Below are 19,102 nucleotides of genomic sequence, written 5' to 3'. Positions count from 1 at the left end.
GTGTGTGTGTGTGTGTGTGATTTCAATGAAGATTTTCATCCAGATTTCAGATCTTTTTAATCAGAATCTCAAAGCAACGAGGAGTCAGTATTTAAACAAACAAACAAACAAACAAACGAACAAAGGCTTCCCAGATGATTTTAGGAAGGGGAGTGAGCTTATGAAATACTGAAGCCCAGGACCCAGATCAGACAAATTCCATCACCGATGCTGTGGTATCTCCAGCCGCAGGAGAACCCTGGGCATTTTGGTTCTTAAACTCCCCAGGTGATTCAAATGTTTGAGAGCCTTGAAAGAGGGAAAGAAGTCTGTGTGGGAGAGAGCAAGGAGGTGGTGTGTGTGTGTGTGTGTGTGTGTGTGTGTACAAACACCTGAAGGTTTGTCTACCTTCAAGGACAGAACAAAGATTGGGAGGTAGGTAGAATTTTTCATTTTTTAAATTCAAGTAATCATAGCATTAAAAACATTTTTCCTTCTTTCTTACTTTCCTCCCGCCCACCTTTTTTTCCTAGAAGAAGGGGCCTATGAAATGACCCAGTCCAACTCTTTCAGTTTGTAGCGACGAAATTAGTGATCAAATAGGTAATGTGAATTGGCGAAGGTCAACTCAAATCTTCTAATTCCTACCCAGGAATCTAACATGAAATGAAATCCTATTCCCTTTTCCAGTGAAGTCCCCACCGCACCGCAAAGGCAGTTAAATCCTACTGCGATTTCCATCGCAGGCAAAAGAATCCCATAGTGCCTACCCCCCAAAGTAGGCAGGCATTAAATAAGGGATTGGCATTTTATAGCGCATTTAATTTAAAGGCGAAATCTAAAATTTAAATTTCTGTTTAAAAATGAAATCTAATTCGGATGTTGATCCTATTGAATTCCAGATAAATCTGACAAAAGGCCTGTCCGCCTCTGAACCTCTGGGGCTGATAGCGGGCGTGGGCCCCCGCCTGGCGTGGACCAGGTCGTGGTCATCCTTCGCTGCGGGGACCAGCCGCAGGGCGCGCGGGTCTGAGCTCCGCGCGGTCAGTCCTGAAGGGCCGGCGAGACTTGAACACTCAGAGGGAAAACAGCTAGCGGAAGGGGGGGGGGGGGTGGTGGAGAGGAGAGGGGGAGGATAAAGGGGAATGCCTGGGACAAAGGCCAAGGATAGTCTCCGTGGGGATCCTGGGGACCCAAACATTTTCCAGAGCGCCCAGCGATCCAAGGCTACCCGGCCCCTTTACGTTGGTGCTGAAGGGAGGAGCCGGGAGGGCAATCAGAGCCTCTAGGGAAGCCGGGCGAGGGCTCGGGAGCAGGTGCACCGGGTTTTCCGGGATGGGCGGGAGGAGGGCCGCCCAGGCGGAGGCTCAGCGCTGCCCTGAAGCCGGAGCGGCTCAGAGGGGAGAGATGCCACGTTAGGGCGCCGCTGGCTCCCCGGACGGCAGAGGAAACCGCGCCGGGGTTCCCCTCTGGGCACGCGGCTCGAGGGGCAGGGCTCCCGTCACCCCCTCACTAGGCCCGCCCGGCCGGTGCGCTCAGCATTTCCTGGGGCGACTGGCCCGCCGAATCCCTCCGTCCGCACGGTCTGGGCGCGCGGGTCCGGCCCGGGGCCGCGGGGCGGGTCCCGGCTCTGCACCTGCCCCCGGGGGCGGGGCGCGGCTCCACTCCGCGGCCCGGCCACGCGCGCGGCTCTCGCACCCGCCCTGCCGCCGGCGCACCTCCAGCCGCCGCCTCCCGCCTCCCTCCCGGCGCTGTCCGTCCGTCCGTCCGTCCCCCCGCCGGCTCACAGCCTCCAAGCCCCGCACTTCGGACTAGAACCTCCGCCGCTGTCATCGCCGCCGCTGGGACCCGCAGCCCCGCGCCATGGAGACGGCAGCGGGCGGCGAGCGCCGCAGCCCCCCGGGCCCGGTCGCCCCGCCGCGCACCCGGGGCCACGCGCCCTCGGCCGCCGCCCCCGGCCCGCGGAGCCCCCCGGCCCGCGAGCCGCCGCAGCCCGAGGAGGGGCAGCAGCTGCGGATCAGCCAGAGCGGCCAGCTCAGCGACGGGCTGGAGGACCGAGGTGAGCGCGCCGCCGGCCCCTGTCCCCCGGCCCCGGCCCCTGTCCCTGCCCCCAGCCCGGCCGGCGCGGCGAGGAACCCGCAACTCCCCGCTCCCGCTCCCGCTCCCGCTCCGGCTCCCGGTTGGGCTGGGCGCGGAGCAGGGACCTCCCGGGGAAGCAGCGGGGAGCGGAGAACGGCGGCCCCACCTCCCGCGGGCGGTGCCGCCTCGGAGCCCGAGGACCGGCTGCCTCCAGGGGAAACAGGGAGAGCCCGCGCCCTCCTCTCCGCCAGCCGCAGCCCCCGCCCCGCCGGCGCCCCCGGGAAAAGTTTGCGGGAGGCGGTGTTTGCTTGTGGAGCTGAGCGCCCCCGGGAACTGCGGCGCCCTCGCAGCTGGAGGTACCCGCACCCCGGGCGTCCTCCGTCCCAGCCCCGGACCCCACCGGCTCCGGGAAACTTCCCTCCGCGGGCTTGGCCTGGAGAGTCCCTTCGCAGCGGCCGGGCCAATCACCCGATCTTCATTTACAGGGGCCCCGTCACCGTGGGGTGGTGGGGTGTCCGGTGGTGAGCACAGAGGACTGTGGCACCTGGGCTTGGGCTGCCTCACCTGGGTGAATGCACCGAAACCTGGTGGTTCCCCAGAGCGCACGGCCCCACCTCCTTCCGAATCGCTCCCAAGACACTGGCCCCGGCCTCCCCAAGGCCCCTTTCCTGGGGGACCAAACCCCATCTTCCGGCAGACTGGGACAGCCGAAGCCCCTTTGAGTTGCCCGCATAAAACGAGAGACTCTCCCCGGTGCATTCCCGCGTCTTTCTCCTCCTCCATCCCTCTCTCTCTCCCTCCCTAGTTTCCTTTCCGCTGGAAGAAGCCCTGTTCTTGGCTACGTCTGTATTTTTTCTGCTTGCTACCGAATCCAAGTCCAAATGGACCCCCTCAAAAAGATGCAGTGGTTCTGGGAAAACCGGCCGGTGGTGGCCGAAGCGCGATTCCAGCCGCCAGGCCCTTCATGGGGAACCGGCTCCCCGCCACTTCCACCCGCTTTCTTGGACGCCTGATTTTTGTTGGCGGTGGCGGATTTTTATATTTCAGTCTTAGCAGGTTTCTGTCCTATTCTTAGTATCTCCTGCACATTTTTTTTTATTCCGGTTTAGTGTGCAGATGCACGATCTCTTCCCTGTTAGAAATGTTAAACCATAAGCCGGTGAAATAGAATGACATGGGAATGGCAGTCCCTGAGCACAGGCTGACCAGGCCGGGAGCGCAGCGAGAACGGGGGCCGCTCAGCTTGCAGGGAGCTGGGCACCCGTGTTACAGTTTCTCGTGGGATTCTCACACGACTGGCTGTTATTTTAGATTTGGTGATGGGTGACATCACAGGCACCCAGCACCCAGCGGGACCTGCCAGTTTTGGTATAGGTGGTGTTAATTACCTTTCCACCCGCTGCAACTAACCTGGTGGTATTTACAAACTTGGTAGTGAAGGACAGCTCTGAGCTGAGTTTATTTTTGTAGCATTGCAGGTCATCTGCAAGAGCCGGCTGACCTCCTTCTCCCCACCCCACAAAATGATGGGAGGGGAAAAAAGTGCTAGGGTGAGTTGATACATAGCATTGTTTGGTAGTTCATGCTCGAGTGTAAAAAGCCCCTCTGAATTTGTTCTTAAGGTTATTTTTAACTGGCCTGCTGAATGTCACTGTTCATTTATGGTATAGCGTGAAAGCATTGCCTGTTCACAAACTGTCACTCTGTGAAAGCTTTGCACACCACACACAGCCCCTCTGTTAGGATGGACCCTGTCTCCCAAAGACCTAGTGCTTCGTGGCACCGAACGCTGGAAGTGTGGCATTCTTTTGTTTAACCTACGCCTGACTGCAAAGAGTTAACGATGAGTGAGTCATCTTGATTCAATACATCAGAAGGTTACCCGAGCAGGTTTACAATATTTTGTGTTTGTGTTATTTTTTCCTTATGGGGCCCCATCTTTCCAATATTGATTTTTGCATCCCTTGGGAATGGTGTGGTTGCTGCTGCCTTCTTCCTGATGGTGAGAGGATTTGGGGAGAAAGGAGCCTTAGCAATCACCTGCCGTGCATCTCTCCATCATGCCTGGCTTGCATGCTTCCAGGCCCACGTAAGGCATGTGCAGGCTGGGTACCCTGGATGTGTACCCACGCTTGGCTTTCTCTCTTGTCCTAGCTTTCGTCTGAGCTATCGGGGCCCTGTGGCGGGCTGCTTCTAACTCAGATCAAAGGCTTGCTTTCTAAGCTAGTACTTTGGGAATTTGGAGGCATTTTCCCCTAGTGATGTGGGCTGGTTCCGAAAACCTAGCTAGCTCACAGTGTCAGTAACTGCAGTGCCATGTGACCGAGTCTTGTAGTTCAAGGAGCAAGAGCTCTGCGGTCTGAGACCTGTGGGGACCAAATACACAAAATATAGGCCGCATTTGGCTTAGTGTTTTCACTCTCTCCCTCTTAATATCCCACTCTTCTCTCCACAAGTGTTTTCCCATGGTTCTGCTCCCAGCCTTAGGGCCCAGCCTTGCTTCAGCATTTCCCACTACCTTCCCAGCTAAAGAATTCTCTTCCCCTTTAACGAACCCAAGCATGACTAACTCTTTAGAAGAAAGCAACTGGAACTAATTCATACTAGCATGGAAGTACTGATAGCTTTAACCTCCCCGCATATATCTGTATTCCCCTCCCCCCCTAAAATAATAATACAGACCTTCATTAATACAACCTTATGCTTACTATTGCCTGGCCCAGATTGCAAATATGTGAAATTGGAGTGAGATTAGAAATCGGAATGCGGAGACCAGCTACCTGAGGCCTGCCGTGGCTTCCCTAGGCCGTGCTGCCTTTTTCCTACTTTGGGAGCACAGCCCTCTGAAAACAAATTCTCATCACATCTCTGTGGCTTTCAAGTGTGCATGCAGCCCACATGGGAGCAGAAACAGAGGCACCCGTGTGCAGGCTATTTATGAGCTGGGTCTTTGTAGGTAATCATACCCCATTTCCCTTTGAGGAGTAGAACGTTTTCCATTCTTGGTGCTGGCTATATTTTTAGAGAGAAAACTAGCAGGAAATAACCAAGGTTGGATAGAAATGGGAAAGTTCCTCCCTACAAGGACAGTCTTCCCAGTGCATTTATTGCAGTTTTTAATTTAAAAAAATCTCATGGGAGAGGTACACACAGGATCAGATCAAGGGAAGAACCACTGTCCTACTCAGCAGGGCTAGCCTATGTGGACGGTGATCCCAAACCCCGTCATGGCCATGCTGGCCCCCTGAGGCATGAGGCATGTAGATTGGTCTCCATGGTCAATCATATTGTTGGGAACTGCTGACTTTGGAAGGAAAAATGCCACGTGGCACGATAGAAAACACCGATCATTGCGTTTCTCTTAGAACATTAAATCTACTTCTAAAAGGAACCTTGCTTTTTACCCCCAGTAGATAACCCCCTTGAGATTGTTGCTGTCAAAATATCCAGCAAATTAACTGCTTATTTGAGTCATTACTTAAATATTACAGCTCCCCTTCTGAAAATCAATTTGCCAAGATGAAAGGAAGATTTTGATATCATTTGGGGAAAGGGAAATAAATTACTGGGAGTGTGTGGGACGTGCTCTTTCTAGGTTGTGGCTCTAACCGGACACAGGGTGATTGCAGTTGACGATAAGAATGGGGTGTTTTCGGCAGCTGGAGAAGATGGAGACAAAGGGGCAGAGAGAAGTAGACAAAGGGATTTTACTTCGAAATCCCTTGTTCCCAGGACAGAATTTCCTAAGAGAGGTTTTTCCGTTTTCCATCCAAGTGCGTTCATTTGTGAAGGAAGGTTTGGGGAGAGACTGTGAGGTGATGGAGGTTGTGTTTAAACCTACCGTTAGCAATCTTAATTATCTTTTGATCTGATGTAAGCCTACAGGCTTCAATTACTTCAGAATCTCTGAGCTGTAAATGGGGCTCACCGAGCAGCCTCTCCATGTTTCCTCTTGTTTCGTTCAGGACATGTTCAGGGCGCTTGCATCTGGGAAGGAAATGGAACTGAGACATTTTAACAGGGTCCTCGCTATAATTTTTAACAGGAGACAGGTTTTTTGTTTTGTGTTTGTTTGTTTTTTTGACAACTAGAGGCTTAGTGCTGTATCCATTCGGTCTAATAAGATGGTGCCTTTTACAGGATGCAAAGGTGTGACATGTTGCACACTGTGCACTATTTTACAAACAGTGCCTGAGCTTTGATGATCAATTTCTTAATCTTTTGGAGCTTGGTGCTGAGGCTGCCCTGCCTGTGAGGGCTATGGGAGCAGCTTTCTAGCCAGAGATGGTGTCATAGCTGCTTTTTGTAGAATGCTTGACTGAGAATTTGCTTTTCTTTGTTACCAAGATGGGCCATGTATGATCTGTTTTCAAAGGAGAAGAAAAATATAAATTGGGATCACACTGAAGGTGTTTCGGTCTTCCACCCAAGGCGGTTAGCTGATGCTCGGGCATTGCCTGGGAGCCATGACTTGCTATTGTCAAGGACTCTCAATGTTGAAAGCCTAGGAGACAGAAATCAAACCTTTCTCACACATGGCCTATCTGGAAAGCTACCTCCAGTTATAACAGATTTACTCCATTTTAATATTCTAAGAATTTTTCGACATATGGTTGGTACAAAGGGATAGATACTGTAAAGCAGGAAGGAGAGAAGAGAAATGGCATATGATTTAGGTCTGGCGGCTCTTGGTGGTGGCGGTGAAAGAGAAATGTGAACCGTCACTGAGGGAGCAATGTGAGCACTTGTATCCCATGACTTACTGCTTCGGGCAAAACCCAGCGCACCAGTTGGGACCGTGCAGGTGGATCAATGCAAATCAATGCCCACAGCTGGGGAGCCTGAACGGCTAACTAAATGTGGGCTATTGGCGTTTTTCTACCCAAAGGGAGCCGTTAGAGGGAGCAGCACCTGTGTGAGCCACGCTAGTTAACCCAAGGGCGGGGGGGTGGGGGTGGGGGGGGGTGGCTGGTTCATCAGCAGGTCAGAGCGTGGTGGGGTCTGCAGGGCCTCGGCAAAGAAGACAGCTGCTGTTCCTCTGCAGGAACACAGGCCGGGCACTGCCAGAGCCTCTGGCCTTCTCAAGAGGTGCCCGAAAGCCCGGCTTCCAGGTGAACTCTCCTATTTGTAGAACCACGTTGTGGCCTCAGGGCCGTTAGTTTGGAGCTTGGTGAGGAGGCTGCCCTTGCCGTGAGAGCTATGTGATCAGCTCTCTAGTCAGAGATGGTGTTATAAGCTCCTTTACTGTTGAATGCTTGACTGAGAATTTTTTTTTTTTCCAACCAAGACAAGACAGTGTAGAAGAAAGTGTAGCTCTGGCTGTGAGTTTCTTAATAAGGAAACATCTAACTTCCGCTTCGCCTTCTTTCTGTCAGGCTTGCTAGAAAGCAGCACCCGACTGAAACCTCACGAAGCCCAGGACTACAGGAAGAAGGCCTTGTGGGTCTCCTGGTTCTCCATCGTCGTGACGCTGGCCCTGGCCGTGGCCGCCTTCAGTGAGTAGCGGGAGCCTTGCCCGTCAGTGATGTGCCCGGGGCTGCCTGTTTCATTCTCTGACTCCTGTGGGGTGCGCTTTTGCTTTTAGTTTACTGTTATTGATGAGTATTTTTGGGGGTGGTTGGATAGTCAGGGTGCTTATAAATTAGTAAAATGGCCTCTCTTCTCTGAAGAGGGAAGAGTGGTGAAGAGGAAGAAATGGAGGCTTGCTCTCTCCTTGTAGGTTTGTGGAAATCAATTCCAGCTGCCAGCCGGACAGGGAGCTCTTCTCCTGGTGGCTGCCTGCAGAATGGGCTGACGTGACAAGTGCGTTCCGTGAGATTCATATTTTGAGCCTAATGCAATCCAATGAGTGCAAATTGTAGTACATCCTTCCCTTTCTCCCCAGATATATCTGTGTAAGGTTTGGGATAAAATTAATCACATATTTTTATGAAAGAAAAAAATGAGAGGGTCCTCTTTCAAGTTTTCAGTGGCCACAAAAAAACAAAACAAAAAACATTGATTACAATCAAGAAAAATGGAGACAATTGCACATTTCCCACCTCTGGATAGTCCTGTCCGGCAGGTTAGGAAGCCTCTGACATAATTCTCAGCTGATGATTGCAGCCTATGGAAATGTGTTCGAGCTACTTAATCTTATTGATCAGGCCACGATTCACAAGCCTAAGCTATGACATTCAGCTTCAGCTCACCCCTGGTAGGAACCAGTGCATTTTTAATGCTGGGGGTAGTGAGAAGGAATGTATTTTGTGATTAGTTCATTGCCTTAATAGAAAGATCTATATTCTGAGTGATAAGTATACAAAGTGAATCATGTGACAACCCTCAGAGTAGGAGAGAAAAGGACTGCGTCCCCTGGAAGATAGGGTTCTGTGTTGTTTAAAATCCTATTTTGCACAGATCTGCTGCTGGAAGTTGGTGTTGGCTCCCTAGAGGGCATATTAGAATTTGACCATATGCTCCCGGCAAAACTAGACATATATTACTTGAAGCAATTTATATCGGAAACATTGTAGGTGCCATATCTTGGCTCTCAATGAAAGCCAAACATTTAGAAGCAGTGGGTATATGCATTTCAGGGCATAAACATTTAGCTGTGAGCCAGAAATCTAATCAAGAGGAATTATAATTCCTGAAAATAGCTGCTTCTTCCTCTCCTCCTTTTCTTCTGCTGAAACAAGAATAACAAGCCCGACTGAGGTCCCCAGAGGATAATTTGGTTGTGGTGGCTGTTGGCAGGCTCCATCAGACACCGTAATTTACATATGTAAGGAAGAGGGGCGGAATGAAGGGAGGTGGTTTGCAAACAGAATAACAGTCACTCAGCTGTGTCCCTGTGCCTAATAGAGCTGTTACCATTTTATCCTGTGGGTGTTTGAATGGGGACCTGAATGTGAAGAAATGCTGCGTAAGTCCTTCCTTTGGGAAAATAATACTACATTTGATGTACTTAATCTCAAAATAGGGAAAAATTATGAGGAAATTTTGGTTTCACATGTTATGGGTTATCTCAAAATTTTTTTTCTATTTCCTTTAATTAGGAAAAGATTATTGCATAATACATATGGAATTAGAATGTTGTTTTGTAAAAGTTTTTTTTTTTCTTTTTAAAATGATTTTACCTCTTTATGGTAGCAAGTATTGTTGACAAGAATGTCCAACCTAAGTAAAAGTCTTATAAGAGTTATTTTAGCCAGTCTGTAAACAATTTCTAGGAAGCAAAATCTCAAGGGATTGAGAAAATGCCTTGAAGAATGGCAGTTTTAGAGCTTATGTTTAACTAGAGACATGGTGCACATATTCGTGCATCAGTGGGGTCCTTTGGCCTGGCCTGCAGGATGGGGCCAAAACAAGCTCTCTGACATCCCCTGAGGGGTCCTGGACTGTGAGAGGGCACAGGCCAGGCCGAGGGACCCCACTGGTGCACAACTGGGGCTGGGGAGGGATGCAGGAAGTTGGCCAGCCAGGGAAGGACTGCAGGAAGGCTCCAGGGCATGTCCTGCAGGACTCATTCAGTCCTGATCTGCCGGACCCCAGTAGCAAGCTAACCTACCAGTTGGACTGGAGTGTCTGCCCCCTGGTGGTCAGTGCACGTCATAGTGATCTGTTGAGCCACATTAGCATATAATTAGCATATTATGCTTTGATTGGATGAACGGCCAACCACACAACCAGACACTTAGCATATTAGGCTTTTATTATATAGGATATAAGAATCAAAGGAGGCAGGTAATGGTGGTGGTGGGAGGTAAATGAAGTTCATTGGTGGTAGATTAGGGAGGTGGGGGGGTTGCAAAGTATCTGAGATGAATAAAGAGTAACCCAAGAGACACACACATATTGGTGGGTACAGAGTAGTTAACATAACATAGAGGTGGTATACGGGCAAAAATATAACAATGAGGGTTATTATAAAAATATAATTCTGCTCGGGTGGTGTGGGTGCCCCTGGGGGGGGGGGGCGGGTCTGGAAAAAAAGGGGTTACTCTGACATTTCAAAGATATGTTATCTTACATGCAAAAAAGACAATGGGCTCTCTTAAGGTGAGGAAGCTACAGGCCTGGGGCATTATATCTGCATTGACTAGCTTTTATTTAGGAATTTTTATGTTCGGACCATCCTGTGTGGTTACTTTTGGTCTCTGAGTTTGTAAGCCCTGCATGCAGGCCTTCCCTGAGCTTATTAGGTTTAGTATGTGCCCCCCTTTTTGTCCATCCTACTTAGTCAAATACTCTAACTTCTTGCCTCTAACGTGTTGGCGTTGGCATATAATGTCAGGATCTTAGTTGTTTTCTATAGTACATTTGTTATTGTGATTAGTTAGGTATTAATAGTAATAATAGGAGGAGAGCAAAGGGAGGCCAGACATTGTGAGCACAATCACCTTGGCAGCTTCACCAAGCAGCAGAGTAAGGCAGCTTCCTTACTCTATCTATAGGTGTAGCTATGTTTTGTGTGTGTGTGTTTCATATTTAAAACCCTTAGTCGGGTCTCTGATTGTGTTGTTAGGGTTGTAGGTTTTATCCTTTAGTTTCCTAAGTGTATGTATAATATCAAATATTTAAAATTCTTTCTAAAGCTTCTTTTACATGTTGACACACTTTTGTGCAATCCTTTCCATAGTTTCAAATAGAAAGAAAATCCATAGGATTAAGCAATGTAAGTAGACTTTTGAAGTTATGTTTAAATTACAATCTGTACGGAAATTTTATGTTTCAGAAATAGCAAGTGTATGCTTCAAAAAGTGTCAGAAGGAGCCCAAGTCTTATTCTGCAAGGAGGTGGTTGACGGAGAGACAGGATGAAATGAAATGGTCAGGCTAATTCAGTCAATATTTTCAAAGAGAATTGCTACAGAATCCCGACGTGCCCACGCTTGAGATGGCAGAGGAGTCTTTGGAGCGTGTGCCCATTTGGCAGGGCAGGTAATCATGGCAAAGAGACCATGTTTGTCACCACGACTTCTCGCCACTGCTGGGTGGTTTACCATCTCCTTGGGGGCTCGAAAAGCATGCAGTACCCAAGATGGTTCAATGAGTTAACTGAGATATATTTCCAAAATCCTTTTGTAGGTGGAAGGAAAATAATTTAGAAAAAATTTCTCAGGAATAAACTTTAAAGGTTAGTTTAGGTACTGTTATCCAACCCCAGTTTGCGAGTCCATTTGCCTGCGTGCATTGGTCAAAAGATGATGAATGAGCAAATTTAGAGTGGAGGAAGGACTTGATTAGGATTGGGAGCATGTATTTAAGTAGTTAAGCTCAGTAATCTGGAGTTAGGCGAGTTTGTGCCCGAAAAGACCTGGTTTCCGGATGGCCGGTAGCTAACAGGTTAAATAGGGCAAAATCATAGGGCACCGTGGATCCGGGGTCAGGGGACATGTTAGGAGCCGATTGGCTGAAGGTGAGGTGAGGGGAGTAAACTATTTCTTCAGGTTGTGAGGACAGCTCTGGGGCTGGTTTGGGGGAGAGGAAGCTGAGGGGGTTCTTTCACCTTAGGGCTCAGGAGCTGGCAGAGGCTCAAACCTGGGAACCATAAAACTAACTCTGCTCAGCTCTGTCTCAGGGGTTGGTGATTTTCAAAGGCAAAAGGCTAAATGTGCAGAAGAAAAAAAAGATTTTTAAAACTAAGGCTATAAATCATATCAAAATTATAAGTACCCGTGGCTTTAATACCAGGCTTATGTCTGACTTATTTTATAAACTATTGAAATATTTCTGAGACAACTGGATCATCCTATGGCCATTCTCTCACTAGAGGTGATGTCTTGTAGCCGTAACTGCTGGAATCAGTCAGAATTCCTGTCTTGATCTTCTCATTGGCCATTTCTATTCAGTCATAGATATTCTGATTTGTAGCTGAGCATCCGGAAGAAATGCTGTTGTCTCTTGCATGTTTGGGATGACTCATTTTTTCAATTAGCTAGAAAGATTTCATATTTTAACAGAATGTCTACATTGCAAATAAAGACTGTTTCCCTTCACTTTGTGTAAGTTTCCAGGTTTCTGTTCCTTCAAATTAGTAGCTTCTCAAAGACCTAATGATGAAACTAACTTGGGCCAGTATTACTGAGTTCTCTGTGCTAAGTCAGTTATATATGTAACTGTGGTTGACATTCATGTGTCAGGTGTAGTTTGAAACATTAGGTGAACTCTATCAAAATTTGTGATTTGGAAGTATTTTGAAAGGAATGTGTTCTCTGAAAGGAATGTGAACTATTTTTGAAATTACTTGATGATATGGTGATTTTGGACCTCCCCAAATGCTGATATGAAACTAGATGGTAATACATATTGAATATTTCAGAGAGAGCCCTGGTTTGGTTTTAAAATTGCTTCTGTTTATAATGGGTAGGCAGCACAGAAAATGACAATGCTGTTATGAACAAACCTTTCAAAAATCTGATTTAATAATGAAGCTAGAAAGGGAACACAAATTGTTTCAAAACTCAGAATCTTGACATCACTAATGTCTTTGTTAGGATGACTTAGGAAAATGCATTCCGGCTCATTTTGAGGTTTGAGTGTGTGGCAGAGGAAAATTTTTCCTTTACCCTTCAAGGTTCCTCTGGCTGGTCTAATAACCCACTGGCATAAGACAGATTATTAGCAGGAGAAAAAAAAAGAAAATTTAATAACATGTATACCTCCGTATACATGGGAGAGACGCAGCAAGCCTGAGTAACTTGGAAGCCATCACTTTTAATACCACCTTCAGCTAAAGACGAAAGATGTTGGGGATGGGGGAGCCAGTCATAGGAGGTTACCAGGAGAAGCACAGTTAACCAGGGTGAGACTAGCTTGGCTCTGTTAGGACATCACATCTTCCCGAGTCTCATGCTTACAATGCGCTGCTGTTTCTAGCGGGAGTGGAGGCGCGGTCTCTGCAGCTGCTTGTGTGTCTGCCTCCCTTCCCCTGCGTTCTGCACCCAGCATTTAATTAAAAGTGTGGCCAGGCTGCATTAGCACAGGGATGTCCTTGTCACACAGCCAGGGCAGTGACTCCCGAGCTGGGCAGTGGGCCTCAGCTGGACTCACCTCATGAGGCCTGGCGGGTTCTGGGATCAGCTAACACCCTGTGGGAAATTCCTGAGGGCTTTCTGATTGCTGTATCTCTTTCCAATTGTATTTGTCAGCCAGGGGGACAGAGGGATTTTCTGCGCTGCTTGTGTTCCAGCCTGTAATGGTTGGGCCCCGTGGGAACTGCCTCTGGAAGGTGGATTTCTGGTGCAGCTGCTCCCATCCAGGAGGTTATTTTCTGGGACCCTGTCCCGAGATAGGTGTATTGAGATTTGAAAGTAACAGATGAAGCCAGAGGGAGGGTCCTTTCCCCCCTTAAAGGGGCCTGCTTCTCACTTTTCATTGTCTTCCTTGCCTACGCGCCAGTCCTTTCTTCCAGCCTGTGACTTGTCCATCCAATTGTCAGTGAGTGCCTGAAGTCAGGGATGCAGCGGGCATTAGGAAGTGGAACAATCCATTCGCACCCTTGAAGAGCTAATTGAGTCAGGTCTAGTGGAAAGGTGAACTCTAGAGATGTCGGAGCAAATGACAGGGCAGGGGGTAGGTAGATAACCTGATGGACCCTCCCCACAATTGGACACATAGGGGTGTGTGTGAAAGGACATCCCTGAATGGTTAGAGACAGAACACAGTACACGGTCTCCAGTAGCCGCTGTCATTTCTACCTCCAAAGAATGAGCTGAAAATCAGAGTTTTTAGATGAATGCACAAGCTTGAACTGCCCAGCGTGGGAGCATGGGGTGAGGGTTAGGGAGTGGGGGAAGAGGGGTTTGGTGTCAGTAGGAGGGCCTGGGTTACAATGTCCACACAGGGAAGGACGGGCTGCAGAAGTGTGCTCTGGCTGCTCATAACAAAGCACCACAGACCGGAGCTTAGACAACAGAAGTAAATTTCCAGGTTGGAGTCCAGGTCAAGGTGTCAGCCGGATTGGTTTCATTCTGAGGCCTCTCTCCTTGGCTTGTGGATGGCCATCTGCTCCGTGTCTTCACATGGTTTTCCTTCTGTGTGTCTGTATCTTAAGCTCTTCTTATCATGACCTCTTTTAAATTACCTCTTTAGCCGAAACCAGTTTGGCTCAGTGGTAGAGTGTTGGTCTGCGGACTGAAAGGTCCCAGGTTCGATTCCGGTCAAGGGCATGTACATTGGTTGCGGGCACATCCCCAGTAGGGGGTGTGCAAGAGGCCGCTGGTCAATGTTTCTCTTTCACCGACGTTTCTAGCTCCCTATCTCTTTCCCTTCCTCTCTGTAAAAAAATCAATAAAATACATTTTTAAATTACCTCTTTAAAACCTCCATCTCCACATACAGTCACATTCTGAGAGACTGGAGTTAGGCCTTCATCATAGGCATTTTGTAGAGAACACCGTTCATAACAATGCCTTGGCCAGTGCCAGGCAGGTGCAGGAGGCTGAGATCTCAGCATGAGGTAAGTTCACTGGGGGACTTTACCATTAAAGGATGGGTGAGCCAGAACAAACCCACCCAGCGGACCAGGGGCAGAATAGGGAAGCTTGTCTGCCTCAGCAGAGGGCAGGGGAGCCTTCCACTAGAATTCACAGCCATGAGACTGGCTTTATATAGATTTGTGTTTGGAATTTTCATAGGTTGATTTCCTTGGAAGTAGACCCGAGACTCTGAAATCTACTGCAAGCCGTTTATTGGGGGAAACTCTCGGGAATAATCCATAAATGGAAGCAAGGGAGAAGGAAAGGTGAACTTCAGTGCTGATGACTAGGAGGCTTGTCCTGTAGGGAGCTGGAGACTGGAATAGCCCGTTAGAAGTGTCTGATTGAATGATCCAAGGGGGCTAAAGCAGTCATTCGTGTGGGCTGCCCCAGGGAGAGGAAGCTTCTCTCAGTAGGGAGTAGTTCCAGGTGAGGGGTGTACTGTGAGCCATCAGCACCCTCACTCCTGGCAGCTGGGGGAATGAATGCCCAGGTCCAGGTGGAGGATCTAGGAGACACCACGGCATCCACTTTATGTGTTTACATGAGTCATGTCACCTAGGAGTCCTCAAGCTGAGATGTGAACTTGGATGTGGTTTGAGGTTGGAAACACCCCTGGAGCAATTGAAAGAAACACATGCACAACCTCAGCTGTGGCCCAGCAGGTGTCCCATGGTGAAGCTCCCCCAGAGATGAGCTCACAATCCAACATGAGGGAGCTCCTGAGAAAAGGTCCACCATAGCGGAAAGTCATCCAGTTAGAACTGAAATCCAACGTGGGAGAATCATCTAACAAGGTCTGTGAAATAAGTACGTTTAATATGAGTAGTCAGGAAGAAATCGGACACATGAAAGGAAAAGAGCAACCGCAAAATTACCAGATAAATATAGTTATGCTATTTTCATTGGAGCTCTAAATATAGATGCAGTTTCTTAAAAGTTAAGAACTACTACAATCCCTCCCTCCCCCCTCCCCCAATCTCTCTCTCCTAACTTTAGTTCTTTTACTTGTATCTGTACAGACAAAAGGCTTTCTAATGCTATTTATTGGTATTTTTTTAAAAAAAGTTTAGGCATTATTTATTGACTTTCCATCATGAAAGTAAATAATTTACTCTTTGAGTCTCCTCCCGGTCCCACAAACATGCTGACTTTCTGAATTTCCATCTTGCCTAATAGTTATGCTTGGCATTAGTATGACTATATAAATCTTGCTCATAGAGCCATATGGTGAAGAATGATTACTTCTTCCTGCACCATTTTTCATTTTCTCTGTTTTAATACTTGTTTTGTTTCTTCCTGTTAACTTTTCTCAGACTCTATTTCTTACAAAACTCAAATCCAGCATTTCTTTTTTTTTTTTTATTGCCCCCCTCCCTCCCTCCCACACATCCCCTCCCTCCCCATAGTTTTATGTCCATTGGTTGTATCAAATCCAGCATTTCTATTTCAACCTCCACTTATCTGTTGCATTTTAGGTGGATGGTAATTCCATTAGTTTCTTCTTGAAGAAATCTCTCTTGGAGCCACTAACTTGTTCTTGCTGCCCTTTCTACCTCCTGGAATCGCTCCTCCCCACCTTTTGGGGCATTCCCTTCATCTTCTTCTGAGCCCCCTATTTCTGGATGGCAGGCTTTCTCTTCTCTGGTTTATAGCCTTTGGTGGTGGTGGTGAGGGGAGGGTGGGGGACACACATCTTTTTCTAGTTCCCTAGGAAAGTCTACACTGTAGTTGAAGCTTCCCAGCCTGAAATGTCCTTAATATAGTCTTGACAATTGATTGATGGTGAGAGAGAAAAGTCTCAGTAGGAAATAATGTTCCTTAAGAGTTTTGAAGGTTTTGCTCCATTCTATTCTTATTTCTAGTGTTGCCATTAGAGCCCTAAACTATTCTAAATCCCAATCCTTTGTGTGAGACTTGATGTGATGGGGTCTTTTTCATCTATATATGTATGGCCCTACTTTCTATACTTCTCTTTTTTCCTCTCTACTTCCTAGGGAATTTCCTTTATATATATATATATATATATATATATATATATATATATATATATATATATATATATAGGCAAAAGTAGCTTTACAGTTGTTCATGTGGAAAAAAGACATGCTGGTTATGATTATTACAGTAGCTTCATTAACTCAAAAGAATGGCACAATGGCACAGTGCACTTAGGTGCAATCTCTTAAGTGCTCAAATTGCAGGCCTTCATTATTTACACATTTGTGTAGTCTTTGAAAGTCAGTAAACAAACCTCAATTTCAGTGACCTGCTTAGGTAGCCCCACTGCCTCCTAAGGTGGTTGTGTTCAAACCTACTTTTGCCCACCCATGTATTATATCTCAATTTCCTTTATCTTTCTACTTTTCTGTTGAGTTTTTCATTTATACTGTCAAGTTTCTTTTTCAATGCCTGAATGTTCCTTTGAAAAATCATCCAACTCTTGTTTTATTGATCTTTAAAATAACCTTTTCTTTCTTCTGGTCCTGATGTGGCTCAGTTAGCTGGAGCATCATCCTGTACAGAAGGTGGCAGCTTCAATTCCCGGTCAGGGCACACACCCAAGTTGTCGGTTCAGTCTCTACTTGAGTGCATACAGGAGGCAACTGATCAATGTTTCATTCTCACATCGATGTCTCTCTCTCACCTCCCTTCTCTCCTTCCCTGCCTTTCTCCTTCCCTTCCTTTCTCTCTAAGATCAATCAATTTTAATATTTATTTATTTATTTATTTATTTATTTATTTATTTATTTATTTATTTATTTCAGAGAGGAAGGAAGAGGGAGTGAGGGAAAGAAGGAGAGAGAAACATCCATTTGTTGTTTTACTTGCTTATGCATTCATTGGTTGCTCCTTGTATGTGCCCTGACCTGAGTTTGAACCTTTAACCTTGGCGTATTGGAATGATACTCTACTGACTAAGCCACTTGGCCAGGCCTAAAATGATAAATTCTTATATTTCTGAAGAAATATTAGCAACTGTAAAATATATTTTTTTGTTTCTTGTGTTGTTTTCCTCCAGGTGCTTTTTCCTGTTCTGTGGGCCTTGGGCTCATTGTTGATGTTAGGGAAGAATCCAGTGAGTGGTGATTTTTGATGGGCCTCTGGTGTTAGGGTATAAAAAGTTGACTGGCGCTCTTAGCATGTGGGTGGCCTTTGCTTTAGGTTAGACCGTTTTGTTGGCTATGAACAAACGTTTTCTTTGGAGGATGAACACTTGGCTGCTTGAACTTTGGGAACAGAATTGGGGAGAAGACTGAGAACTCAGCATTCTGTTTGAAACTCTTACCTTGGCTTGCCATTTTGTTTGGTTTTCCCAGCTTCAACTAAGGCTGAAGCTCCTCAAACCAGAGACTGTGGCACCTCCTCCAGAGAGGGAGCCTCTTATCATCTGATAGGAGAGGTTGCCTTTTCGCTCTCACACGGCTGCTTCCTGGAGTCTGTTAAATCAATTGCCACTTGCCCATATGTTGTCTAGCTCCTAAAAATAGTTTTTGTTGCCTCTTCCATTTCCTTTTTCTGTTGGGTTTTAAAAAAAAATGTTCCCTCTATTTTAAGTTTAGTAATTTTTTTAGAGGAAGCAAAAGTAGAAGTGAGGAACTATTCTGCCATATTTTTCTGAAACCATCAAACAGAATAATGCTACACAAAGTGTTGCTTCTCTTTCATATGGTGTATCTGAGAGACATGGAGATAGGAAAAGCTCTGGTGGAAGTCAATAAGAATTCCAAAAGCAGAGAAGAGAGAAAATGGAGGAGAGTCAGCGGTTTTAGGTATCTGGGACTGTTTTAGAATTGAAGGGATAAAAGCATTAGGAAACTTACCTTATTCAGTAGAGAGCAGAAGTGAAAAAAAAAAAATGGCATGCACACACACACAAAAAGAATAGTAAGTGAAAAATAAAACAACCAAATCCAAGCATGTTACTGCTGATGTTTCTTGACTTACAAGTGGGAGTTATAGCACAAAAAAATGCATCATTAGTGGAAAATGCATTTAACACACCTAACCTACTGACCATCATAGCTTGGCCTAGCCTACCTTAAATGTGCACAAAACACTTACATTATCCCATAGTTGGGTAGTTTCCTTGAATTTCATCTCAAAGTAATTGCCTTTTTCTTCTCATTAGAAGCAGAAGACATAGGTGGGCATTTTGTGGACATGATGGGATGGGAAAACACAAAACATCCAAAGTATGCTGGAAATATCATAGAATATCAGTTGTTTATCCTTGCGATTGTACTGCTGAGTGGTAGCTGCAACTACCTGTCACTGCCTAGCATCATGAGAGAGTCACACTGCATATCACTAGCCCAGGAAAAGATCAAAATTCAAAGTACAGTTTCTGTTGAATGTGTATCATTTTTAAACCATTATAAAGTAAAAGTCAATGCGTCTAACTATTATAAGTTTGGGACTGTCTGTAACTTAAAAAGTATAAATGGTTTAAATTCATCTGGTAAAAAATCAGAGAGATTGGATTTTAGAAATCTAGCTGTTAATTGGCGATACATTTAAAACATAAGGTTACAGAATGGCCTAAATATGGGAATAGAAAGAGATGCTATCTGGCAATAC

At 46.7% G+C, this 19,102-nt stretch overlaps 1 protein-coding gene across 1 annotated transcript in view; it reads left to right on the top strand.

Moving 5' to 3' along the window:
- Nucleotides 1–1,254: 1,254 nt before the first annotated feature.
- Nucleotides 1,255–19,102, top strand: part of TMEM163 (transmembrane protein 163) — a 192,720-nt gene continuing 174,872 nt past the window's right edge. Inside the window, exons 1-2 of the mRNA XM_084892271.1 lie at nt 1,255–2,038; nt 7,434–7,553. Of these exons, the coding sequence (XP_084748397.1) occupies nt 1,843–2,038; nt 7,434–7,553 (316 nt within the window). The 5' untranslated portion in view covers nt 1,255–1,842. The remainder of the gene's footprint in view (nt 2,039–7,433; nt 7,554–19,102) is intronic.

The sequence above is a fragment of the Pipistrellus hanaki genome (assembly GCF_964339955.1).
Source record: "Pipistrellus hanaki genome assembly, chromosome: 8".
Classification (NCBI taxonomy): Eukaryota; Metazoa; Chordata; class Mammalia; order Chiroptera; family Vespertilionidae; genus Pipistrellus; species Pipistrellus hanaki.
This window is presented reverse-complemented; position numbering and strand designations above follow the sequence as displayed.